Consider the following 27004-nt stretch of genomic DNA (forward strand, 5'->3'; position numbering starts at 1 on the left):
TTAGAAAACAAGGAAATGTAAAACATAATGAGATATCACTACACTCCCACTGGCTATAATCAAAAGATATCTAATAAAAAGTACTTGCCAGTATGTGGAGAAATGGAAACCCTCATAGATTGCTGGTGAGAATGGAAAATGGTGCAGCCATTGTGGAAAACAGTCTAGCAACTCCTCAAAAGGATAAACATACAGGTAGCACATGACCCAGTAATTCTACTTCTAGGCATGTACGAAAGAGAAATTAAAATATGTCCACACAAAGCTTGTACGTGAATACTGATTAACAACATTGTTCATAAAAGCCAAAAATCAAACAAAATCAATGTCCATCAATTGATAAATGAAGAAATAAAATATTTATATCCATACTATGGAATGCTATTTGGCAATAAAAAGGAATTAAGTCCCTGTATTAGGCACACCATGGATAATCCTCTTTAAACATTATGCTAAGTGAAAAATGCCAGTCACAAAAGACCACATATTTATGATTCTATTTACCAAACTGGCCAGCAAAAGCAAATTTGTAGACACAAAAATTAAATTAGTGATTGCCTAGAGCAGGCAGGATGGAGAAATGCAGAATGGGGAGATAAAAGCAAAAGTGCACAGAGTTTCTTTTAGGGAGATAAAACTATTTGTTGTAGTGGATGCACAATTCTGTGAATATACTAAGAAATATTGAATTTTAAACAAAAATGGTGAATAATATGGTATGTGCATTATACATCAAAACAGTTTTACAAAAAATATTTGAACCATGTTATGTGAGAAATACTGACTCAGCTGTATGATTACTTTATTTCTAGTTCTGTGTCAAGGGACTGCAGAGACAAAAGCCTCTCACTTGCCACTATTTTTGATAGTGCTCTAAGATATATTACATAGGACATATTACTTGCACTTGCCAGGTCACCAAAATTAGCTGGATTAATGCACTTTTAAACACACTTGAGTAAACACGAGGTCATCTGCCTTTGTTTTGTCCATTTGCCAACCACATTCTCAGACTGCTCAGAGAATGTACTTACTTTTAGTGTAGGAGTTAAATTTTACCTTGATTGATTTATCCTTACTTATAAGCATGAGAAATGACAGAAAGGACCAGCAACTGGAATAAAAAGCATTGCATTTCACCAAGATGGCTACGAAATTGGCTTCAGTTCTCCTGCTCATACAACTGAGTGGTTACTTTAGCTCTGGGACTTGTGGAAAGGTGCTGGTGTGGCCCACAGAATACAGCCACTGGATGAATATGAAGACAATCCTGGATGAACTTGTCCAGAGAGGACATGAGGTGACTGTACTGGCATCTTCAGCTTCCATTCTTGTTCATCCCAGCAAAACATCTGCTATTAAATTTGAAGTTTACCCTACATCTTTAACTACAAAGGACTTTGAGGATCTTTTTATGACACTGATCAACAGAATGATATACGATATTCCAAAGGATGTATTTTGGTTATATTTTTCACAAGTAGAAGAAATCACGTGGCAATATTCTGACTTTATTAGAAAGCTTTGTAAAGATGCCGTTTTAAACAAGAAAATTATGACAAGGCTACAAGAGTCAAAGTTTGATGTGGTTCTTGCAGATGCCGTTGGTCCCTGTGGTGAGCTCCTGGCTGAGATACTTAAAACACCCCTTGTGTATAGTCTCCGCTTCTCTCCTGGCTACACATTAGAGAAGATTAGTGGAGGACTTCTATTCCCTCCTTCCTACGTACCCACTGTTCTGTCAGAATTAAGTGATCAAATGACATTCATGGAGAGGGTAAAAAATATGATGTATGTGCTTTATTTTGACTTTTGGTTCCAAACATTTAATATAAAGAAGTGGGATCGGTTCTACAGCGAAGTACTAGGTAAGTCATGTTTTTAATTCGTGGTTGTTAATTCCTATCTTTCCTTGTGAATTGGAAGGTGAGCTTGTATGAATATGAAGTCAGAGGACTGCATGTTTTATAATTAAAATGATTAATGGAAAATATAAGATGATCTATCAACCGCACAAACATTATGGAAAGATTATAGGATCACTTAGAACCTTGTGGCCGGCACTCCTATAGGACAATCCATGAAGTCATAAATGTGCAAATTAAAGCATTTAAGATTTCTTTAAGCAATCCCATATCCATTGTACTATTCATTTTTTTCATCTTTAATAAAAGTTCATAGATACACCAAGAAACATCTTGATGAAGGCAGATGTGTAGACTGAGGAATTACACATTGTTCTAGCACAACTATCAATGTAGCATTGAAGAAATTGTTTCTCCTTGTATACCTTATTTTCCTTATTTATAAATTAAAATATTTTTCAGTATATCAGAAGAATTCCTTCACAGTTGAGAGATGGCTGTATCCCAGAAACAGACACCTAAAATTTGAGGTTTCTAATATTTCTACATTCCTTCACTAAGATCTTGGAGATTATTTATTTTAAGGCCTAAAATCTTATTGGCACGTGAACATCCAAGTTTTTATCTATATTTTATAAAATATACCTCTACATTGTGAAAAATAGGAGCTAAAAGAAGTGTGAGCAAAAATTATCCATTTCTATAACTTTTGAAAATTTCCACCTGTCATTTCCAAGTATATTTATTTTTAAAATACTAATATTATTAAGATCTTCACATGAACCAAAAGCAGTAATAGGTACAATGATTTCAACCATATTTTCGAAAAACTCTTGGTATACTTGGAGAAGCAAGGATCATGAGACTAGCTTCATAAATTGAAGAGAAAAAAATGAGTACTTATTAGAAGGAAGTTTTTATCAGTTTGGTAGGAATAATTGATAGTGGAGCTCAAAGAATTTTTAAATGTATATTTGTTCCTATGGCAGCTTTAGAAAATAAACAAATGCATGGGTAATTCTATAGGGGCTTATGTTACTAATTACTGATGATTGTGAATATACTGATGTGATATTAGAGACATAGTCTCCTCTAAAAATTCTCTTAGCACTTTGCTTTTCTTATACAAACCTATGAGCAACATATATAGTACATGGGAATTAAATCATGCCTATGTATTAATACATGTATATGTTTGCTTTATCAAAGCACAAACACTTTATATATCTTTGGCTACATTATTCCAACTCCTTTCAGAAAATTACTGTTATATTCTCATGACAACTCTCTTGTGTCATCTACCTTTTGTTTTCTTTTTTCTTCCATTTAGGCAGACCCACTACGCTATATGAGACAATGAAAAAAGCTGATATGTGGCTTCTTCGAACCTACTGGGATTTTGAATTTCCTCGCCCATTCTTACCAAATATTGATTTCGTTGGAGGACTCCATTGCAAACCTGCCAAACCCCTGCCTAAGGTGAACATATTCCTATTTGTTTTGTTTCGTTTATTTATTGTAAGAGTTGAGGCTCTTCACCATTATTCTAGCTTAAAAAGAACACTGTTCCTCACCAATAAAAAGGTGTGCCCAAATATTGACAGCAAAACTTGTTTACTTGTTTCACTCCAGCATTTAAATCATTCCTCACTGAGATCCCAGAGTTTTACCTCTTAGAGCATAAAAGGGATGGTTTACCTCATCAGAGCAGGTGTTTCCTGCCTTAGGCCAAGTCTATAGGATACCTCAATAAAGCTCCCCAGGAAAACTTTTGTCTCAACATCATAATTGCCTAACAGAGCAGCACAAAGAAAATGTACAGTCCACATACGATAAAGACCAACTAAATTCTATTACTTAGATCTAAAAAGTGACCTTAGATTTGATTTACAAAAGAATTCTGCCAGCATTTAAAATAATATTCCTTATGATGGAAACTAAGAATCTGATATATTTTACTTTAATATCATACTTTTAAGATTAAAGGAGAAAATGGGCTTTTTACTGCGCTATTATATGATCTTTTACAAGATCTTTTTTGTCTACCTTCTTATTAGCACCAACATAAAACTGAAATCTTATTCAAAGATAAAACTCAATATCTGTGTTGAATGCAAATTGTTTATGATAACTTTCACAAGAGACAAAAGGAGAGGTAAGATTAATGAAATTCTATTCAGCCTAACCATATTCTCAATAAATTCCCCCATTCACATTAAGGGAAGGTGACAGTGTCTGTAGGAGGGGGAAGAGAGTAAGAGGAGGACAAGAAGCAGGATGAGTAGTAGTGCAATAGTGATCATTACTAATACTAGCCGTTGCTATTAACTTGCATAATGATTTGAAGTCAAGTCAATAGTTGTGAAATCTGTTCTCTAATTATTATATAAAGTAATTGTGACCCCAAATTGCATACTTTTCCACTAAATATTAGATTCTCAGATAATGCCTGTGTATTTTATTAATAAAATAGTAAGACATTTGGCAAAATAGATCAACTGTTTTAAAAATGCATACAGCTGTTGGTTTCACAGTATACTTACATGAAACTATACAGAGAAAAAAAAATAAATCAAGATGGGCATATTTAATATTTGTGGCAGATATTCATAAAATAAACACTGGAAGTAATTTAAATATCTTACATAAAAATGATTAAAAACTCATACAATGTGCATACCATACCAAAACAATAATTTTACCATAAAATAATTAATCAGCAGAATGCAAGATTAGTTGGAAACTGAGGGGCAAAACAATGAAGAGAACAATATCACACATTTTTGTAGGATGAAAAGAATATAAAATAAGATGAGAATTTTCTAAATATATGTCACATAAGTATATTGTTATATGAACAGAATAAAAACCATAATCAAAGAACACGCATTTAATTGGGAATATCTCTGGAAAGAGAATATGGGTGAAACTCATTATCTTTGTTCTACATTTTCATTCCATTACAAAATTTCTTACATTGATCTTGTATTATTTTCATAAAGATATCACAGAATGAAATCAGTAATGAATCTGTAAAAAGAGGTTGTATTACTTCGATACTGAACGGATGGATGAATAATGTTTTGGGGGGCAATTAGCCAGTAAGACAAAACATTAAACACAAGTTACATGAAATGTGGAGTCAGGGAACTAGAATTACACAAAATACCCTCTTTTCCCATGTATTATGTGGAATAGTAACATGCTGATTCTGCTATAAAAACCGATGTCATTTGGTTAAAACTATATTTTTCAAAATTGGAATTTTTTTTTTGTAAACACAATTGTACACAGAACTTTTACTCCAGGATTAATATATGAAAGTTTACTTGTTATGTTGAAGGAATGACTATTTCACAGAGAAGGAAAAACAATATATGAATTTAATATGAAAGGAGCAACAACAAAAAATGAGTATATGATTTTGATGTAATATCCAGGAAATGCTTGGCTCTACGTTTATTTTTTTTTTCTCTTTGATTTGTTTTGTGTTTGTTTGTTTTTTTCTTTTGCGGGAGAATACATTGAGCAATTTGGAATTATTCCTGTATAGAATGTATTTAAATTTAAAATTTGGCACACAATGGAAAAGAGCAGTCAAAATAATTCTCAACCAACTCCAAGCAAGCACATAATCACCAGGAGTTTTATAGAGTGCAATAGAACTCCTCAAGACAGTAACCAGATCTCCATGATACAAAGCTTGGTGGTTCTCTCCAGTGTGGCAAACGTGCTCTCTATGGGACACAGTGAGAGAACAATGACAGTCTCTCCCAGACAGTTATAATAGCACATCAATTTCAAGTGTAATTTCAGGATAAAAAATGTCTCATACCTAAACAATGAATTGGGAAATATGATCATTCAATTATGTAACTATATACCATCTACTTCTATATATAAATGGAAACTTGGGACTACTTCACTAAAATTCTAAACCACAATATCATAATCCTGAATATCAGTGATTATTAACCTTCACCTATTGTGTGTGGGGGGGGGTGGCGAGGGGTGGGGGGCGGGAAAATGAGAAATCCTGACAAACTTTAAGTGAGGTAGAAAAGATTACAGAACTGAAGAAATGTAGATGTAAAATCATTCCAACTGTTAGTAAGATTTCCTCCTTGTAATACTCGGAGAATGACTCCAATGGCTCCAAACCAAAGAGAAATCTATAGAAAAATACATGAAATGAACAAAAGTGATTTAGAACTACAACCATATAGAATTAAAGTCAAGTGAAGCCACCTTTAAAAACGTATACTATAATAGTAAATATAATAATAGAAATGAAGAGTCCGGGTATAATATTTTCTAGCATTATTTCTCCCAACTATGTTGTAATAGCTCTACTTCATTTCTTCCTCCCACACACATACATACATGCATACACATACAAACACATATATGTAGAAATACCCACAACAGAAGCCATCTATTTCATAACACATATTGCTTTCCAAATAAACTTAGTGATTAGTGCAATTAAAAAATAGTCCTTGCTCTAATAATTCTTGATAATACTTGATTTTCTCTTCTTAGATGTTTTTAACAATCTTTTCAAGTATGTTTCTTATACTGGTACCCGTTTGTGATGGAACACATTCTTTCTTCACAGGAGATGGAAGACTTTGTCCAGAGCTCTGGAGAAAATGGTGTTGTGGTATTTTCTCTGGGGTCCATGATCAGTAACATGACAGAAGAAAGGGCCAATGTGATTGCCTCAGCCCTTGCCCAGATCCCACAAAAGGTTAGATAAAGTGCCTGATGGTGGACAGCTACTGAATCACTCTGTTAAACTTTGTAAAGAGTACAGCTGCAGAAATTTTCTGTCCTAAAGGTTATCTGTTAGGGTAGCTCTACTTATCTCAGATATATCAGCTCAAACACTAAAATAGATATGGAAGGTGCTACAATAGTAAAGAGGAGGGATTTCATTTGTAATAACTTTGACATTAACATTGTGATCATAACAAATATACTGAAAAGGTGCAGTGAAGTTTTGATATTATTAAATCTCATGATATTGAAAGCATGTACACAGAAATCACCCAATTCCACCCTGTCATTCAATCCTATTGTAACAGACTTCCTGAGGGCACCATATACACTACAGATATTATCAGAAAGGAGTTAAATTTTAGTGAGTGTTTGCACTAGCACAAAAACAATAAGCAGGTATTGAAAAAAGTCTGCACTGCATTGCAGTTTAGCCTTCCCATGTGATCTGACCATTTATACCTCCTATAAATTTGGAATAAGCCTATTTGGTGTGCTGTTCAGGGTTCTACTGAGAGAAAGGATGGCTTGGGCTGAGAAATCACTACTCCAGGTACCTGCCTAGCCAAGTAGAATCAGAGAAAGAAAAACTTGCCTGCCTTGCTGGACAGGGCCTGGATGGAATGTAAAGATGCAGATGGGATCCTGCCCTTACAGTAGAACCTGTGCATTTTAAAACGTGGCCCCACAAGACTCTGATCAAACCACTAGACAAACACCTCTTTTGGATTGAGGAAGGAGAATGCAATAAAGGAAGGGGTCAATCAGAATGAAGGCAGGAATGGGAAGAGGTTCAGATAACTCTTCCATAAGATATATAGTAGGAAAGTATTTCCCATTAATAATATATACAATACATTTGCAGTCTATGTGTATTTGTGAATTACTTTTTAAGTTTTCTATCTGACATAGAATTCTGCTAATGATCTGTGCTACTTTTTTGCTGAAAACTCAAAATACTTCAACACTCAAATAGCAAGTGGAAGGTAAACACTTCTACATTTTCTTCAGGTTTATAAAGATTGCCTTGCAAGTCTACAATAAGCTTATTTTAGTACTGGGCATGGAAATGGTTAGTTACAGCAGACCATATGAATCACTGCTGTAGCCTATTATCTAAGTGTTAATGATCTATGAAGCAAAATTTAGCAAAACAGAATTTTAGACTTTTTCAACAGCTGTGTTGTTATTCATAAATTGACCACCAGCTCTATTTTTCTACATTGAAAGAATTTTCAAGACTACAAATAGTAATAACACTCCAAGATTTGTCTAAAATTGCCAGTTAAAATTTTGCTTGGGAGAAGTGCTTGATAACTTATTTCTAACAGTAGTTATGCATACTACCAATGAAGCACTGATGTATTTTTGACAAGTAGCTGATCTTACTGATTTGCTTTTTTGTTAATCAAATGATGTCTAACGCTAATGAAATTATTTATAGGACAAGTAAATATAAACAATTATTCATATCACTCAAATGCTTGATGTGACAGATACCACAATTACCATGATTTGATTATTACACATGGTAAGCCTGTATCAAAACATCACATGTACCCCATACATATTTTGTGTCCAAAATAATTAAAATAAAACATTTAGAAAAACAAATAAACAGATTAATATTAACTTTATAAGATGACAGCTAGTATAAAATAACAAAATAAATGTATAGATCATTACTAATGTATGTTTTTATACTAGAATTACCTTGATTGTCAAATGATTTCTTAAATATTTGCATTTATCATTGAAAATATAATTTTCTAAGTTACTTAGAATTCCTTATATACCAAATTAATTATAACAGTAAGCACAAGAAATCTGGTTATTCTATTTACCTCAGAGTTTTAGTAGTTCTCATTACTGAACCACCTTGTTCTCATTTCTTCATCTTTTATATGGAAAGGGTTTAATAGATGACTGATAAAACTCTTTTTCAAGTTCTAACATGCCATAACTTTGGAGTTCCACTCACATAACAAGGTATTTTCTTTACCTTAATAGGTTCTTTGGAGATTTGATGGCAAGAAACCAGATACCTTAGGACCCAACACTCGGCTGTACAAATGGATGCCCCAGAATGACCTTCTCGGTAGGATACTGGAGAAAAAAAAAACTGAATATATGTGCAACAGTCGATTAGAGTGAGAGTAGGTCAACAGCAACTAACATATTCAATATTGATTTTTGAAAACACAAAAATAAAACCTAACTACTTTATATTTATTTTCTATTCCTGAGGGAAAGAATAAACTATAACAGTTAGCATTTTGTTACATGCATTCATATTCTTTATGTCCAAAAACAAAATATCTTTATATGAGGTGTAATTGCCTCTTAGAGAATTTTTCAATAGCTTGCTGGGTTGTCTCTCTGTCTCCTATTTCTACAACTTCACCCTTATCGTTTCCTCTACTGCAGGATTATTTCACATGACACTGAAAAATAACAGTGCCTCTTCTATTACTGGTGACTGCATTTTCTATGGGAATAAATATCCAGTCCTTATTACAGTGTGACAACAGCTCCACAGTGAAGTGTGGCCTGTCCTTCCTCTGATTTCAGCGCTGCTCCCATCACACTCCCTGCTGCCTTGGACACCTGACATGTCACATTCAGTGACTGCACTGTTTCTTTAAGAGAACATGTTCTTACATGCCTGACCCTTTACTTTTTCTTTTCCATTTTTTTATTTGCACATTTTATTTCTTTTATCCAGAATGTGCATTTTGCCCCCCTGCTAACCTTGTATTCATGTTTGCATTCTCAAGTCACACACCATTTTTCCACAGCCTTCACTTTCCTCTGAAATCTGAATGCAATTTCAGGGCAGTTTCATGGCTATTCTAATCTGTTATCTAGAAAACATTACCCCTGTCAGTGTCCTGTAGTGTGCATTTCTCATTTTATTCCTAAGACTTGTAATGAATAATTTTGCTGAACTTCACCCAATTCTAGGTCATCCAAAAACCAAGGCTTTTATAACTCATGGTGGAGCCAATGGCATCTATGAGGCCATCTACCACGGGGTCCCAATGGTGGGCATTCCTTTGTTTGCGGAACAACCAGACAACATTGCTCGCATGAAGGCCAAGGGAGCAGCTGTTAGAGTGGACTTCAACACAATGTCGAGTACAGATTTGCTCAGTGCTTTGAAGACAGTCATTAATGACCCTATGTGAGTATATTAATTTTTTTTACTAGGTGGTATTTATAGATAGGTTCTCTTGTCAACAATGAATGAAATTCATCCCTTTTTTAGATTAACTTTGAAAGAATTTCAATTATTTAACCAATGTAAAATCTGCTTTTATTTCCACTAGACTGTTATTTCACAGTTGTGTTGAACCTAATAAATTTAATGGGTAACTAATTAGTACAACAATTTGCTACATAAAAATACCCGTAACTTCAGATATACAAATAAGTATAAAATGATGAATTTTTAAAAATAAGACAGAATCCACATAAAAGGAGTAAGGAACTTAGAAATATGATAAAATATTTTAAGTCAATTCCTAAAATTTCTGAATGTATCACTTTTTCTTGCTCAAAAATTTATTTTTATATTGTCATTATATTAATAGATTTGATAATGAGATATAATTGACATAGAATAAAGTTCATATATTTAAAGTGTAAAATTTAAATATATTTATTATGTTTACAGATTATGAAGCCATCACTATAACATAATTTTAAAACATTTTTATCACCCCAAAAGAAACTTTATAAGGCATTGTAGTCTCTTCCCATAAACACTTGACCCTTCGCAAATACCAATTTACATTTTCTTTATGGATTACCCTCTCTAGATATCTGATATAAATGGAATCATATAATTTATGGTGTTTGAGAAATAGCTTTTTTTCACTTAGCATATTGTTTTTTAGCTTTATCCATGTTGTTGCATGTATCAGTATTTTGTTCCCTTTTATTGCTGTATAATAATCTTTAGTATGGATATACCATAATTAATTTATCCATTTATCAGCTCATGGACATTTTCCTTGTTTCAAATTATGGAGACTGCTATACATGTTTTTGCATGAAAATATGTTTTGATATTCTGGGAGTAGATATTATTAATGGAACTGCTGGGCCATATGGGAACTTTTTATCTATGAAAACTGCCAAATTGTTTTCCAAAGTACATGCACAATTTTGCATTACCATAAGCAGTATAGGAGGATTCCAATTCCCTCACAATGTTCCCAACACTTACCATATGTCTTTATGTTACAGCCATTATACTGGATGTAAAGCAGTCTCTCTTCAGTCTTGATTTGTATTTCCCTGTGGCTAAAAACATTTAGCATTTTTCATGTGACTACTGGTCATTCGCATATCTTCTTTGGATATAGTTCTACTTTAATCTTTTGAACATTGTGCTATTTTTTAATTTATTTTATTAATGAATTATAACACTACTTTATATATTATGGTTATAATCCCTTATCAGATGATTTTCAAATATTTTCTTCCATTCTGGATGGGTTGATTTTTATACATTCTTGATGATATTCTTTAAAGCACAAAGTTCTTAATTTTGATAAAATAAATCTTTAATAATTAATTGTTTCCATACTCCATAGGAAATAATTTGGAAAATTCTATGCCTAGTCCAGCTACTATCAATTTAGCATTTATTACTACTATCAATAACATTGTTATATAAGGAGGGATCACTTAAAGAGATACTTTAAAAACATTTAATCAAGAAGAAAATAGTAGGACAATAAATGATAAAAATACTTTAACAGAAGGCAGGAAAAAATTAGAAAAGTAACATAAAACACATTGAAAAAATAGAAGAATCAATTCAGAATAAGATGTTAGATATGAATGTAGATACACTAGTACTTATATTAAATTTAAACAGATAAAGAAAAAACAAAACAATGATTAAGGACATAAAGCATTTGGAGAACACAATTTAACCAAAACCTTTGTGGTTAGGGCTTTTTGTAACCTGTGTAGGAAACTTTGTATTCCCCAAAGTTATGATATCCTCCTATGTCTTCTTTGGAAACTTTATAGTTCTAGACTTTAGATTTAGGTTTATAATCCATCCTGAATAAATTTTTGTGAATGGTAAAAAAAAAAATTATCTATGTGATATACATACACATAATTATGTGAAGCAAATACATATGCAATATATATATGTACACATATATGTGTGTATGTTTTATGTATATACTGGGAATATATATTTTTCAAGAGTATATAGAATTACATATACTCTTGAAATTCAGTTATCTGAATAGACCATATAATGGGTTGTAAATCAAGAGTCAATAAATTTTAAAAGATTCAAAATCATAAAGATATATGATCTAGCCATACTATATATATGAGTTAGAAATAGCCAAAGAAATGATCATTTTTTTACATTTTAGTAATTAAAAACAGACTCTGATAAAATTCAGTCAACAAGAAAATCATAATTATACATGTACCTTCATCTCAGTAATTCCTTCCCAAGTATATAAGAAATAAAAATGTATAAACACATAAGCCTGATAATATATATATTAGAATTTTTATACCAGAATTATTAGTAGTATTCAAAAATGTTAACATCACAAATGTCTATCAATGATAATATGAAGAGATAATTTGTAGCATTTGCCAAGCAAGGAATACTACATGGCAATGGAATTAGCTAGTAACTGCTATAAAAAAGACAGACACAAATAAGGACACACTATGACTAAATTACAGAAATAAACAAAGCTAATCTATAGTGTTAGAAGTCAGGATAATACTTAATGTGAAGATGGGGGTAGTGACTAAAATGGTCTACGAAAAGGGGATACGACTAAACAGGTGTGATACCAAATATCATGATCTGAGTAATATGTACATGGTGTCTTCATAATAATTTTTGAGTTAATTTTGAACATTTGAGCTGTTTACTTAGAGTATGTACATTTATCTTACATATTTCACATTTAAGGGTTTATTTGAGAGGATATACAACATATTTTAAAATTCTAAGATCTAAAAGAAAAATAAGCATACTAAAAAGCAGGAAATCCTAAGGATGGTTACCATACCAGGAGAAATCTCTCTGAGAGATAACATTTAAGTGGAAGTGTCAAAAGAGATAGAAGCAAAGCTTTTGTTGTTTCAAGGAGGAATGCACCAAGACAGAGAGAGAAGGGACACAAACCTTACAGGTGCTAAGGTGAGAAAACATGTGGTCGCTTAAAGGACAATAGAAGGCCAATGTACCCAGAGGACAGTGTACAAGGGGAAAGTATTAAGAGAAGATGTTCCAACGAATGGTGATGTAGGAACCTACAGGTTCCTAGAACAGAGACCAAAGAACAGAGTTGGATTTTATTCTTCATGTGATGAGAGGCCAGATGGAAATCTTAATCAGGGAGCATAATTTATATGACATTTGTTTAAAAGAAATTCATTCTGAGTACGAGGTGGGAAACAGAGGGTAGAAGACAGAAGAGTAGAGTAGAAGCAGGGAGATTGGTTAGGAGGCATTTCAACCACCATGACATGATTCCCTTTTAAAATCAAGATGACCATTCTCAGATTGCATTTCCGCTACCTTACTTATAGCTCTTAGAATGGCCCATAATATTTTCTCTGCTAGAAAGATATTAACTTTCCATTTTTGATCTTAAAAATATTTGTTGGCTGGGTGTGAGGGTTCATACCTATAATCCCAGCACTTTGGGAGGCTGAGATGGGAGGATCACTTGAGGCCACAAGTTTGAGACCAACCTGGGCAGCACAGTAGGACCCCATCTCTATAATAATTTAAAAATAACCTAGCCTGAATATGGTGGAGCACTCCTCTAATCCTACTACTCAGGAAGCTGTGACAGGAGGAACACTCAAGCCCAGGAGTTCGAGGTTACAGTGAGCTATAATCATGTCAACAACTGCAGCCTGGGCAACAGAGTAAAACTTTACCTCTGTGAAAAATAAATAAACAAACAAATATATATATGTATATTCTATATGTTTTTATGTATATATTTGTTAATGAGAAAATTTCTATTTAAAAGCCAAACTTTCCATAATCACCCAAGTATAACTGTACTCTTCTAAGGCAATTCTATGGCATTTATTTTGATCCTTTTAAAAAATCTTTCATGGATTTTATATGTTTAGGCAATAAACTTACTTTTGATGTTGGAATGTTGATGTTTTTCCTTCAGGTATAAAGAGAATGCTATGAAATTATCAAGAATTCAACGTGATCAGCCAGTGAAGCCTCTAGACCGAGCAGTCTTCTGGATCGAGTTTGTCATGCGCCACAAAGGAGCCAAACACCTTCGGGTCGCAGCCCACGACCTCACATGGTTCCAGTACCACTCTCTGGATGTGATTGGGTTCCTGCTGGCCTGTGTGGCAACTGCTATATTCATCTTCACAAAGTGTTGTCTGTTTTTTTGGCGGATGTTTGCTACAGCAGGAAAGAAGGAAAAAAGGGAATAATTAGATTTAAGCTTGAAGCTGTAATCTCTGATAGATGGGGGTCCTTCAGTTTATTCCCGCAAGAAGGGATTATTACGGAGAATTCTCTTCCTCCTGTGACAAAACATCTTTTCAGTACTTACTTTGTCAAGTTAAAATTTGTTTTCCAGAGATTTAGTACCTATTTAAAAGTTAGAAATGTTCAATGTCAAATATTGAAAAAAAACTAGGAAAAAGTAAAAAATAATGTAAAATATATGAGTTTATAGCTAAATGTATTGTTCTAATTCATAAGTTGTAGCACAAAACATTTATTGAACTTAACTATGTTTCACACATTGTACATGGACAGAAGAACATTGAGAAGCCCGCTCACAGTATCAAGACTGTTTTGCTAATACTCAGGAAACTTTGGCTTCATTTTGAGCAAAATTTTGTTGTTTTAATTGTTACTGAAGAAACTATTCGATGATTAATTTCTGTAAAAGGTCTCTTCTTTTCTTTTGATATTGTGACACCAACGATGCTACTTGGCTTTTACTGGACATGCAACCTCAGTATATCTTCTTTCCTAAAAGACCTTAGAACTTAAGGTATTTCCCAGGGGAATGTATGTGGAATTAGAAATATAGCGACTACTACCTGTTTACTACAGTAAAATTGAACTATTTTATAAACTCTTTGTTTTCATAAACCAGTTTTTAAGGCCATTTTAAAAGATGTACCAGAATGGTTTTCCAATTCAAGGGTCTACTCAGAGTCCACGTGGATCCTTGGCTGAAGAATTTAAGAACAAGTAGACACTTAGAAAACACGTAGGTGAGCCCAGCTAACACCCAGACTGTGAGAGATGATAATTAAATAATTATCATTCTTTTAAGGCCCTACATTTGAGGGCAATTTGTTATGCAATAGTACCAATATTTCTACATATTTTAAGTTATACATTTACAATAAAATTATAATTGATCAACACTTATGTGCACATATGGGAAGTAACATTCACAGGATGTTGGGCAGGTGGGAGGGGGTAGGAGGGGATGGGTAAATCCATACCTAATGCTAGCAAGTTCACTTTAAAATATATATATGTACAGTTACAAAATGCAAACTGGGGGGGGGGGGCGGGGAGGGGGGATGACAGATTAGTAGCAACCTCCTGGCTCTCTGCTCCCAGAGTAGGAGGTGAAGTAGACCTACCATTTGACCCAGCAATCACGTTATTGGGCATATACCCAAAGGAAAAAAGGTCATTCTGTAACAAAGACACATGTACCCGAATGTTTATAGCAGCACAATTCACAATTGCAAAGATGTGGAAACAACTCAAATGCCCATCAATACATGATTGGATTAGTAAGCTGTGGTATATGTATACCATGGAATATTACTCAGCTATAAGGAATAATGAAGATACGACATCTCTATGGTTCTCCTGGAGAGAGTTGGAACCCATTATATTAAGTGAAGTATCCCAAGAATGGAAAAACAAGCATCACATGTACTCACCAGAAAATTGGTTTCCCTGAACATCACCTAAATACACATCTAGGAAGGACACCAATCGGATATCAGACTGAGGTGGGGGGTGGGGGAGGGGATGGGGGTATGCCTACACAATGAGTGCATTGCACACGGTTTGGGGAATGGTAACACTTGAAGGTGCTAACTCGGGAAGGGGGGCGTGGGGGGGAGGGACATATACCTACATGATGGGTGCAATGCGCACTACCTGGGGAACAGACACGCCTGGAGCTCTGACTTGGGGGGAAAGGCGGTACATGGGCAACGTATGTAACCTGCAATTCTGTATCCCCCATAACAATAAGATGAAAAAAAAAAACAAAAAAAAAAGAACGCGGACAGCTACACACCAGTGCATCGCTCTCCCACGCGAACTGCTTTGTGAATCTGCAGAGAAGCAGCGCCGGACAAGCAGCACTGGGGAAAAAAAAAAAGAGTGAATTGGAGAATCGACCACTAAGTTTGGAGGGTGTGAGATACACAATAGGGAATACAGCATGGGATGGCCCCGCTGGCTGGCGGGGGCAGTGTGGTCTGACCCACAGGAGGACGACTCTTCCTCCATTGACCTCCACATCCACTTCCGGCAGGGAAGTGTCTGAAGTCAGTGGGAAGTTGAGGCACGGGCTGACGGGCAGTGTGGAGAAGACACAAAGTCAGGGGACATTTTGAACTCTCCGGTGCGCAATGCTAGGACCGCACTGGGCGGGGGAGGGTCAGATCTGAGCGGACACTTTCCAGATCCGCAGGAGGGAGTTTGGAGACAGGCTTCTCGCCTGGGCGCTCTCCCGGGTCCAGACCGAGGGAGGCGAATGCCAAGGGAGAGGCTCTGCCCCTGGAAACCACCGAAGACTCGGCCAGCGTAGGGTGGGACAGGGTTTGTGGGACTCTCTACTGGATGGGCGTGAGTCAGTGTGTCAGGGAAGCGGTTTTGTCGATATGCTTTATTGTTTTTTATGCTCTATTTAGGTTCTTGCAACACTAATTTATTGCAGTATGCATTAAATTAATAAGATTTATCATTTTTTAAAATTGAAATGAAAAATTAGAATAAATCCTCACGGAGATCACCTGGACAAATTTGTTTTGGAATGATCCCAATGAAACTTCTTTTGTAGAATCAAAATTAAGCAAGAAACCAGCACATTCTGTAGGTCTAATTTTCTAGTCATTTCAAAAAAAATCATTAAACTTATGATCAAGTACCGTATTTTTGAAAACAAGACTATAGTTTCATTACAGTAACTGTCATAACAGCTACCATGTCTTGAGTACCTACTGTGTTCCAAGAAAGTGCTAAGCACTTTTGAAACATTCTCAGTTTTATCCCAACAACAATCATTTGAGCAAATATTAATATTATCTTTTTCATAAAGGTGAGTAAATTGAGGCTTAGAATATTTAAATCATCGATCTGGTTTAAGTCACCCAGTTAATGTAACATCTGAGATTACTTTTTAAAATCAATGTGTAAATAATAATAAAGCTATGTTTTCTGTGTAATGCAAAGATAAAAGTCATTTAACAACATTTATTGAGAGACTTATACACAGACCACTTTACTAAGTGCTATGGAAGAAAGATAAAAGATACAGAAGACGAACTGCCTGCCTACCCTCTTGTACAATTAATAAATATCACAGTCATGTCTTCTTAACCTTCTCCAATGAAATCGTTACCACATAATGCCAACATTACAGACTACTTTTCAAAAGAAGTTACCATTTTATAAATATGATAGTGTATTATCTATTTCTATATGCACATAAAGTCTAAACTATTGCTTATATGTTCACTGTGATCCAAACCTTTTATTTCTCAAATCCTTTGTAAAATCAACACGAATTAATTTTTAAATGCCATTTTCAAAGATGAATTGTATTCTTTGGCTTTGCAAGATCCTTATGCAGAATTTAGAGTACAGTTTTCATTATTACTTAAACATCCAAACATCCTTCCTGAATCCAGATGGCGGGCATCCCTTTATCTTTCTACAGCTTGAGGGTTCCACCTAGAGGCTCAACTGCAGAATATACTGAAACAAGGGAAATTAATTTTTAACAGAACACTTAGAGTCATTTAGTTTGAAATGTACTTATATCTTTACTTAAAATTCAACATTTCTCTCAATATTGTTTTTTCTCAAAGGATTTTATTAAATGGCACAAAACAGTTTGTGCAAAATATTTAACACTGTCAATTCATGTCAGTTTTTGTATCTTATTTTAGCCAAGTGCCTAAATTTTATCAGTTTATATGCCAATGTTATTCAGATCAATAAAAGTCAAATTTTTCCTGCTAATATTGGTTTTCAAAGTGGCTGTTGTAAAAATACAGAACTTGTATGAGTAGCTATATACAACAAGGAAAGGGTAAAAGACTCAGTAAAATCTACACCTGCACATGCTATATGTCTTGGCACCAGTCCTAACTTCGCTAGGGCCTAGATCATTTGAATGTTGTGTCTCTAATAGCTCAGTCATAATTTGCCAAAACCAAAATTATAAAGATGGCCAATATTATGCATTTACTCTTCAGTTTTGTATCCAGGCAGTTAGCAATTCAGTGTCATACTAGAGTCAGCAGGGAGGCAGCTTCCAGGATATCTTCCCTATGATATCTTCCCATCTCAGCTCAGATGAGTCTAACAGGACCACTAGCCATGTGCAGACTGTAAACACAGCAACAGGGGAAGAAGAATATCTGCAAGCATCTCAAAATGGAGGTCCAAGACCCAGCTTCAGTTGCATGACTACAGCTACACACTGACACCTGGACCTTGTTCCCTTCAAGGATTTGCAGTTTGGGAAAGCGTTAGCTGCACAAACACTTCGTGATAATCCCACTGCAATCAATAGTTTGGACTGGTCCTCTCTTCATTCCCTGCCATTCAATCGCACAATTATTTTACTACATGCTGATTGTTCTTAAATGAATTTTCATTCTAGCCTCCCATTTTAAAAGAATTTATAATAATAAATTAACTAGTAACATTTTCCCCATCTTCCCTTTCTTCGTGGATTATCATATTATAATGTCAAGCAAATGGGTGATTTATGTATCTTTTATTGTTGCATATTGACATCCTCAGCAGTGCAATGGTAAATAAATATGGTTTGCTTTAACCTGTTTAGAGCAAGTACATTACATGGAGTTTGTATAATTATTGTAGGTCACAGAAAACAGAATCTTCCTTACATTTTCCTCAGTAGTTCTTTGGAAATAAAAATAAAGCTAAATCTTAGTTTCTCTCTGGACTTCCTTAACTGGGTTTCTATTCTTTCTCCATCGTGAAGCAGTTGGAATTCTGCTGTCTCTGTCTTCTTAACCTATCCTAACAAATATGATCATTTTTCACATTGCACTAAGAAAAAAAGCAATGCTTTTCTGTACACAAAAAAATGTAGGTTTTTTTCTTTTCATATTTTCTTTTACTCCTTGCCCTGTATCTTGAAAGTAGAAATTTACTAAGATGAGAGAAGCCTAAGGAAATCAAGGAAGGGATTGCTTCAAACTGTACATAGGCATGAGAAATTTATATCAACAAGTCAAAACTGTGATGACAGAAATCTTCTAGAAAACAAATGAATGCAGGTTGGGACAGACGATCTGGAGAAAGCAAGATGCTCATATATAGAACAGAGCTAAGAAGGAAATATATGCATCAAGCTGACAGTTTAATGAGATCAGTCAGATCCGGGTGATTTGCAAGGCTTCTTCTGCAATTCTGTATCTCGAAGAATGGACGATACACAAAAAATGTGTTCCGTTCTACTAGGTTTTTCTTAGATACCAGTTTTGGAAGCGATCCAGTCCCGGAAGGCAGTGACTCTAGTGTAAACACCAGGCTTATTGGGTTTTGCGCATTCATCTCCCCAGCTCACTATTCCTGCGAGGTACCAGATATCTCTAACATCTGCACTGACCAGTGGTCCTCCAGAGTCACCCTAAAGGAGAAGGGAGAGATTAGGAATTCATAATTCAATTCATCGCAGAGAAATTTGCTATTTTTCTAACTTAAAAGTGTAATAAAAGGAGTGATTTTTAAGTCTTCAGTGTGTTCAAACTCAGAAGTGATTCTGTCCATCTGTGTCAGTTATCCAACTAATGGAAGAGCTCTAATACCTGGAAAATTGATTTAGCCTCAGGGTTCGGTACGCTGAGATTGAAGGCCCTATCTCTTTGGGGAACAGTACTCTTAACTTATCTGATACATCTGACAAAATAACTTCCTATACAAGTTACCTCTTTATTAATGTGACATAACTCTAAAATAAAGGTGGGAGGAGCTGGTAAAAAGTCTATTACTGATAAGAAGCACAGAAATTAGAGTCAGACACCTGGATTTCTATCTCAAGTTTGGCCCTTCCAAGCTGGCAGACCTTTCATTTACATACTTGTAAATACTCCTAATTTGTAAATCCTCTGATAATTACTGTGACGATTATGTAAAACAGTGAATGTAAAGTGCTTAGTCCAGCACAAAGCAGAATTTAGGGAATGTATATATAAAAAGATAAATTCTAATTGTTTCTATCCTGCAAATAACAGAAGTCTGTTTCTTCATACAGGTCATACAAACAAGGTATTGACTGATCATTACTGGGACGCTAGTTATTGATTACCCATTTAAGTACTCAGCACTCTATGAAGCTCTTAACTAATATATTATCTCATTAATTCATATAATTCTTGCACAAAAATCCAGAGAGTTAGATTTAATATTCTCCAGTTTAGCAATAAGGAAACTGAAACTCACAGAAATTAATTAAATTGCTTGAGATCACATGCTAGTCAGTGGCAGAACTGGAATTTGAATCCAAAGCTATCTAACTGAGAAGCCCATGCTTTTTTCCCTATATTACACTAAATTCCTTGTGAATTTTCTTTTGTCCATTTACAAATATCATAAATTCTATGAAAAAGTGACTGTGTAATTCCATTTATATAACATTCAGAAATTACAAAATTATAGAAAGGTAGAACTACTTAGTGATTGCCAGACATTAAGGGTGGCAAGGGGTGAAGAGAGTTATTCCTGAGGTAGATTTTTGTGGTAATAGAATAGTTCTCCATCTTAACTACAGTGAGGATTACACAAATCCACACACATGACAAAATGCCATAGAATTAGACATACACTTTATACCCCTGTCAATTTTCTCAATTGTGTATTGTACTATAGCTATGTGAGATGTAACCATTGAGGAAAACCGGGTAAAGGGTACATGTGACTTCTCTGTACTATCTTTGCAGATCTGTAAATTTATAATTCTATAAACCTATCATTATTCCAAAGAAAAGTGAACAAAAAGTTATGCAGCATATTAATAGGTAAAAGCATTTACCTGGCATGCATCTTTTTTTCCTTTTAAGAAGCCAGCACATAACATTCTAGAAGTTATAGCACCATTGTAAGCTTGAGGTTCATTGCAGGTTTTAGTGTCTATGAGAGTCACCTGTACCTGCCGAAGGTGATTTTGACTAGTACCTAAAGGGAAAAAAGTCTTTATATTTGTAGATATACATATATTTTACAAACCTGAAGAAATTCTTTCATAATTATTGGATAAGATAGTAATATAAAATCTTAGAATATATATATTTTTAGATACAGTAATATTTCAGAAGAGAATTCTTTCCTAACTACTTTAAATGAAAAGTTAGATGCCTAGGAAAGAAGCTCAAGTTGTTTAACTCCATTCTTAAGATTAGAAGGAAATTTTGGCAGGGGAGAATGGTGGCTTTATGATTCTCTGATCTTCACAATTGGATATATTAAAGATCTCTAATCTCTTAAGTGGCTAATTCCCTAAAAAAAAGTTCAGTGGCTAGAAGACATATTTGCTCTTTCAGATACCTCATCAGCACCACTGTTATAGTACTAATGATGCACTGAATAGTATCCTAAGGAGGAAGGAATTCATGTGTCTTCTAAATGACTTACTTCATTGGTAGGACCTGACTTGGCCTGAGTCCATATGACCAAACAACAAACATATTTTGGCAGAATGGCGTTTCATTCTTTAGATGCCATAGGATAACAAATTAGATTTGATTTCAGTTTCTTTTCAGATGCTCACCATCATTTTGCAGTGCTCCAAATCCTGTCACAAACATCTCATCACCTGGGTGGAAGTCATAGGATGCATCAGGGAGACAAACTCTATGTACTGCATTTGTGTAGGACACAGGGCTGGAAAGCTCTGCAAGTGAAATGTCATAGTCATGTGATGGGTATTTGTATTTTTCATGGACAATTATCCGCCGGAGACCTCGTTTCATTTTCGCAGGTCTTAGCGTTACTCCAAAGGAAGTGGTCCATCTGGCCGGGTCCTTATATCTGGGGAGAAAAAATGAAGAATAAATTCCAGTCTACCATGCTACCAATCAAATAATTTATATTAAATAATTTAGTCTATAAGTATAGAGGTTTTTTTTTTTTTTTTTCTTTTTAAAGTTATAGTTTCTGGCCGGGTGCAGTGGCTCATGCCTGTAATCCTAGCACTCTGGGAGGCGGGAGGATCGTTTGAGCTCAAGAGTTCGAGACCAGCCTGAGCAAGAGCAAGACCCTGTCTCTAATAAAAAAATAGAAAGAAATTAGCTGGACAACTAAAAATATATAGAAAAAATTAGCTGAGCATGGTGGCGCATGCCTGTAGTCCCAGCTACTTGGGAGGCTGAGGCAGAAGGATTGCTAAAGCCCAGGAGTTTGAGGTTGCTGTGAGCTAGGCTGATGCCATGGCACTCTAGCCTGGGCAACAGAGTGAGACTCTGTCTCAGAAAAAAAAAAGAAAAAAGAAAAAAGAAAAAAAGAAAAAAAAAAAAGAAAAAAAGAAAAAAAAAAGGAAAAAAAAGAAAAAAGAAAAAAGAAAAAAAAAGAAAAGATATAGTTTCTATGTATAGAAACAAACTCTTTCTAAACTGAGAATCAGGCTCAGGGGTCAGATCAGGTGGAAAAGCCACTGTTTCCTAAGACATACATGCTACTCCTTGTGCCAAGTCAACCATTCCACATCCTAGAAACTTTTGACATTTCTGTACACCAGTGATTCTAAGGGACATATGGAAATAACATCCTTTACAGAATGAGAGAACTAAACATATTCTATGTGCCTCATGTCCCCTACTCAAAAATATATACATATCTCTGAAAACCATAAAGGCCACACAAAGTAATTTAACAAAGTAATAATGTAATTTTATTACTCCATATTCTCCTGCTGCTGCCCATGGTCCTCCATTTCTTGTACTATTAATATAACTATTTACTCTATTCAGTTGTACAATTTGCTACTTTCAAATTTCTTCATAATCTATTATCTTTCTTACCATGTAGAATTTCCCCCTGGGCTCAAACCTACAACCTACTCAGCCTCCATCTCTGATGGAGATACTCAACAGAGAGATACAGCGCTTCTCTTTGACATCAAGCTCAAAGTGCAAAGATGATTTTAAAATTCCTGCTTTCCTTGACAAACTATTGTGTATTTACCAATAAATAATTTATCTACATGTACTCTGATGCTGTTTCCATTTCCAGACTATAAAACCTCTTAGTAAAGTTTATGAGTTTCCCATTCCATTTGTGATGTACACATTATCTTTAATTTATGCTAAACTCACCTCTTTCAAAATTCATGAGGTATATTCTTTTGGCCAACACCCAATGCACTTTGTTAAGCCCCAGTCATTCACAAGGTTCAAGACTTACGTTCTAAAGCAGTGAGCGGCGCTCACAAGCCACGTGGCATTAATCAAAGTTGCTCCACAGCGATGAATCCCATCCCACTGCAGGCTAGCTTGCCACGGCCATTCACCCTCTTCTACCTCTGTCCCACCAACGATCCTGAGACTCTGTCCTGAAGATTTACTCCTTCGTGTCCCACAGCCTGCCAAAGAGAGGGTGCATTAATTAGCTGTTGTTTTAAGCATCAGATTGTGTTACTTGGCCCAAAATTGTTTATATTTTGTGCTTCAATAGTATCAAACATTTTCTCATGCTCTTACTTTTCCATAAATTGTAACGTTTCATTTAGTTGAATCCTATGCATCTTGTAAGACTCATATCAGTTGTTTCCTCTTCTAGGATGTCTTCTCTAACAATTCCTATGTCTCCAAACTGGATTAGTTATAACTTTCTTGATGCTTTCATAATAATGACAATAATAACAAATATTCTCTCTCTCTCTTTCTCTCTCTCTCTCTATATATAGACACATACACATACACACAAAATGCAACAATGAAGCATCATATCTAGGGTATCAAATTTGAGCTTGGTTGAGAACAGTTATTTTAGAATTACATGTTCATGCATCTAATCCCATTAGGGTATCAGCTGCTTTAGGCAGGGATTATATCTTGTCTATTTTGTATCCCTATTGCTTTACACACTACTAGCACACAGTAGGTTCCCAATAAATATTGGTGGTAAGAATATATGCCATTTAGATAATGGGATTATCTCTGGATTTTTGTGTTTAGTTGAGTTTATAAATTAACCAACATTCTGAGCTGATGGGTAGCACATTTTCTTCCATCTTTTAAGATAAATGTAGTACGAAATAATCCTGTAACTATTAAATTTATTTTCTAAATCATGATGGGGTACTCTGCTATAGGGGAAGGAAAGTACTAGGCCTAGAGTCAGCACTTTTAAAATGCAGGTAAAGATATTATCTAGATAGACCTTCAGTAATTTCATCAAAATATATCCAACCCCATAATTGCCTGCAATTTCCACGACATGGGATTAACAACATCAAGAAGATTTTATTTAAGGTAAAGCAACAATCAAGTTTCTGCCCCTAGCTAAAAAAAATCAACATACAGATTGCTTTTATATACTCTTTACAAAACTTTTATGAGAGTATATTATAGACATCTACAAACAGAACATTGATAAGTGAACATTTTTTGCCTCTTTTTTAACAGTTGCACAACTCACTTCTACTACACATCTGCCACAGGCACCTATATGTCCACTCCAAAGTTCTCCCAATTTTACTATTTTTTACTAATAAAGGGTGCCTCAGAGACCAGATAAAGCATTAGGAACTTTGCACAAATAAATCAAATTTTATTTGTTCTGTCCCTATAAAATCAACACAAAGTATGCCTAAATGATCTAGAGCATTAACTTTTTATATTCAGGTAATGCCATTTTAATAAATATATTAAACTTACAATTGTTCAGGTAGTTGTCGGTTTCTGTCTTGTTGATTTCTGAAATACACAGACACGGTGAATAGAACAGGGTCAGCACATCAGAACTGCACTATGCCTCTGAGTATTTCAAATACTAAAAAGCTGCTTGATTACATTATAAGATAATATCTCCAGATTATAAGGAAAACAACATGGTTAGTTTATCATACACATAGTATGTTTGTTGTCTTAGGAAGGAGGGTATACATGAACAGTGTTCCTTAAACTCCAATGTGGGTAAGAGTCATACAGGGAGTATATTTATAATGCAAACTCCTGTCCCCCTTCCCAGTAATTCTAATTCAGTAGTTTTGTACTGAAGCCCAAGAATCTAAATTTTACACCAGGAAATAAGATACAGCTAGTTCAGAGACCCTCTTTAGGAAATACTGATCTAAACCATAGTATTCATTACCTAAATGTTTACTGACCATTATTTTTACTGACCATTACTTCAGATCATTTCACTAAGCTTATAAACATAGTCCCATTTGTATAACACATGTGGGTCGCATATCCATAAATTAGTCCTCACTCATATTTAAAAACAATGCTATATCTAAGTCTTCTTTATGTTACGTTTTAGGACAGTCTGTCCTCAAACTGTCATTCAACTCCAGCCAATGACTTCTTAGCTTGTTGACTTCTCAACAGTCAGGCCTACGCAAACACTAACTCAGCCAATAGATACCTCAAACTCTAAACTCAAACTTTACCAACTCAGTAAATTTCCAGGGACCAAACTTTTTTCTTTGAACATGGCAGGTTGGATGTCCTTAATGCACAAATAATCTGTCAATTTTTCTTTTAGTATTGAATAGTATGGATTTACTCGAAATCTGTATTCTAGAAAGTATTCTTTCTGGCTTTATGTATTGTGGGCTATTTGTGGGAAAAATGGCAAAAATAAGGAATAATTGGCCCTTTATTCTCAAGTAACACTGAAAGAACCACCTCCGTTCTCTCTATTTCAAATAACCTGTTCTTCTCTATCTCAAGCTCTTCCTAGGGAAAGTTCTGGCTTTGCATGTCGATACAACTGAGAAGGCTGACTTCACGTAAGTGTGACTTATACATCCACAGGGTCCCACAGGCATAATTTGGCCCTGTGCTTGGTAAAATGTTCTGCTGTGGCTGACTTGAAATTCTCAATAATTTTATCTTCTAACTTCTGAAAATGAAGTCCACTAGGATAATGGAACATGATGTGAGCAGAGGAGATACATACAATATGTGTTTCCATGATTTCTCGCCACCCCGTTTTCATATATCATTCACAATACCTATGAAATCAGAATTCCAGTGGACCCACAATGTGTGAGAGTTCCATAAGACTCAAAACAAATATAAGACCAGTCTGTTACGTTTTCCACTGAGTGAGCAAGGGGACTCTGACAGTCTCAGGAGGCCATGTTTTCTGTTTGAACCAGAGATTGCTTAGAATCCAGAAAGAGGTCAATGGCATTCTAATAAACACAAATGAATAAGAGACACTATCACATGCTTTCTTGCTCCTGTGACTTCCTATTAGCCAACAGCTTTTGCTGAAAATAATGACATAGAAAGAGAGAAATAGGGAAATCTAGAGCTCCTTTTTATTTCAGTCTTCCTCACTCCTCAGTAAGCTAAAGGTAGAGAGCATTGGTAGAATGTGTCCATGTCAACAAGGGAAATATTATAAAAAGAGTCAAGTTGGCCTTGTGTACTATTTCCATTGATCTGGCAAAAATGAAAAACGTGTTTGAGCTATGAAATACAGCTCAGTAAGTAGGGTGGCTGACCATCACTTTAGGCCTCCACTTAGATGTAGCAGGTCTTATATTAGCACTTTATATTCATCGTTTCTACTTGTCCCCTATTCTCTAATTTCTAGTGTGCCATATCTGTCACCATATCCATCAGCCACATGTGGCCAGTGAGCTCTTGAAATATTGCTAGTCTAAATTGAAATGTGCTATCAATATAAAATGTACACTAGATTTCAGAGCTTTAGTTCAAAAAAACAATGTAAAGTATCTAATGAATAATTTTTACATTGACTACTTGTTGAAATAATACTTTGGATATATTGGGTTAAATAGACAAATTATTGGAATTAATTTCACATGTTTATTTTTACTTTTCTAATGTGACTACTAGAAAATGTAAGATCATACTTGTGCCCACATAGC

At 34.8% G+C, this 27004-nt stretch overlaps 2 protein-coding genes across 4 annotated transcripts in view; one reads left to right on the plus strand and one right to left on the minus strand.

The window, feature by feature from the left end:
• The first annotated feature begins 1104 nt into the window (after window positions 1-1104).
• Window positions 1105-15043, plus strand: LOC138375057 (UDP-glucuronosyltransferase 2B17-like). Of its 3 annotated transcripts, XM_069458400.1 has the most exons (7): window positions 1105-1455; window positions 1807-1868; window positions 3196-3344; window positions 6484-6615; window positions 8655-8742; window positions 9609-9828; window positions 13841-15042. In XM_069458400.1, exons 1-7 carry the CDS (start codon window positions 1145-1147, stop codon window positions 14118-14120), a joined length of 1242 nt encoding a protein of 413 aa, XP_069314501.1. In that variant the 5' UTR covers window positions 1105-1144; the 3' UTR covers window positions 14121-15042. The 3 variants fall into 3 exon arrangements, with proteins under 3 accessions (XP_069314501.1, XP_069314500.1, XP_069314499.1); XM_069458399.1 differs by lacking the exon at window positions 1807-1868 and having other exon boundaries at window positions 1105-1616; window positions 13841-15043; XM_069458398.1 differs by having other exon boundaries at window positions 1105-1868; window positions 13841-15041.
• Window positions 15044-19408: 4365 nt separating this feature from the next.
• The window catches only part of LOC138374276 (transmembrane protease serine 11E-like), a 61216-nt gene continuing 53620 nt past the window's right edge, over window positions 19409-27004 (minus strand). Inside the window, exons 11-15 of the mRNA XM_069456985.1 lie at window positions 24813-24851; window positions 23338-23515; window positions 21707-21966; window positions 20972-21114; window positions 19409-19570 (exon numbers count right to left, since the gene is read on the minus strand). Coding sequence (XP_069313086.1) covers window positions 19409-19570; window positions 20972-21114; window positions 21707-21966; window positions 23338-23515; window positions 24813-24851 — 782 coding nt within the window. The remainder of the gene's footprint in view (window positions 19571-20971; window positions 21115-21706; window positions 21967-23337; window positions 23516-24812; window positions 24852-27004) is intronic.

The sequence above is a fragment of the Eulemur rufifrons genome, chromosome 24 (assembly GCF_041146395.1).
Source record: "Eulemur rufifrons isolate Redbay chromosome 24, OSU_ERuf_1, whole genome shotgun sequence".
Classification (NCBI taxonomy): Eukaryota; Metazoa; Chordata; class Mammalia; order Primates; family Lemuridae; genus Eulemur; species Eulemur rufifrons.

Coding starts and splice junctions, on each gene's coding strand:
- LOC138375057 (XM_069458398.1), top strand. CDS start 1,145: ATGGCTACGAAATTGGCTTCAGTTCTCCTGCTCATACAACTGAGTGGT. Junction 8,743..9,608: donor GCCCCAGAATGACCTTCTCG/GTAGGATACTGG, acceptor ACCCAATTCTAG/GTCATCCAAAAACCAAGGCT. Junction 9,829..13,840: donor ACAGTCATTAATGACCCTAT/GTGAGTATATTA, acceptor TTTTTCCTTCAG/GTATAAAGAGAATGCTATGA.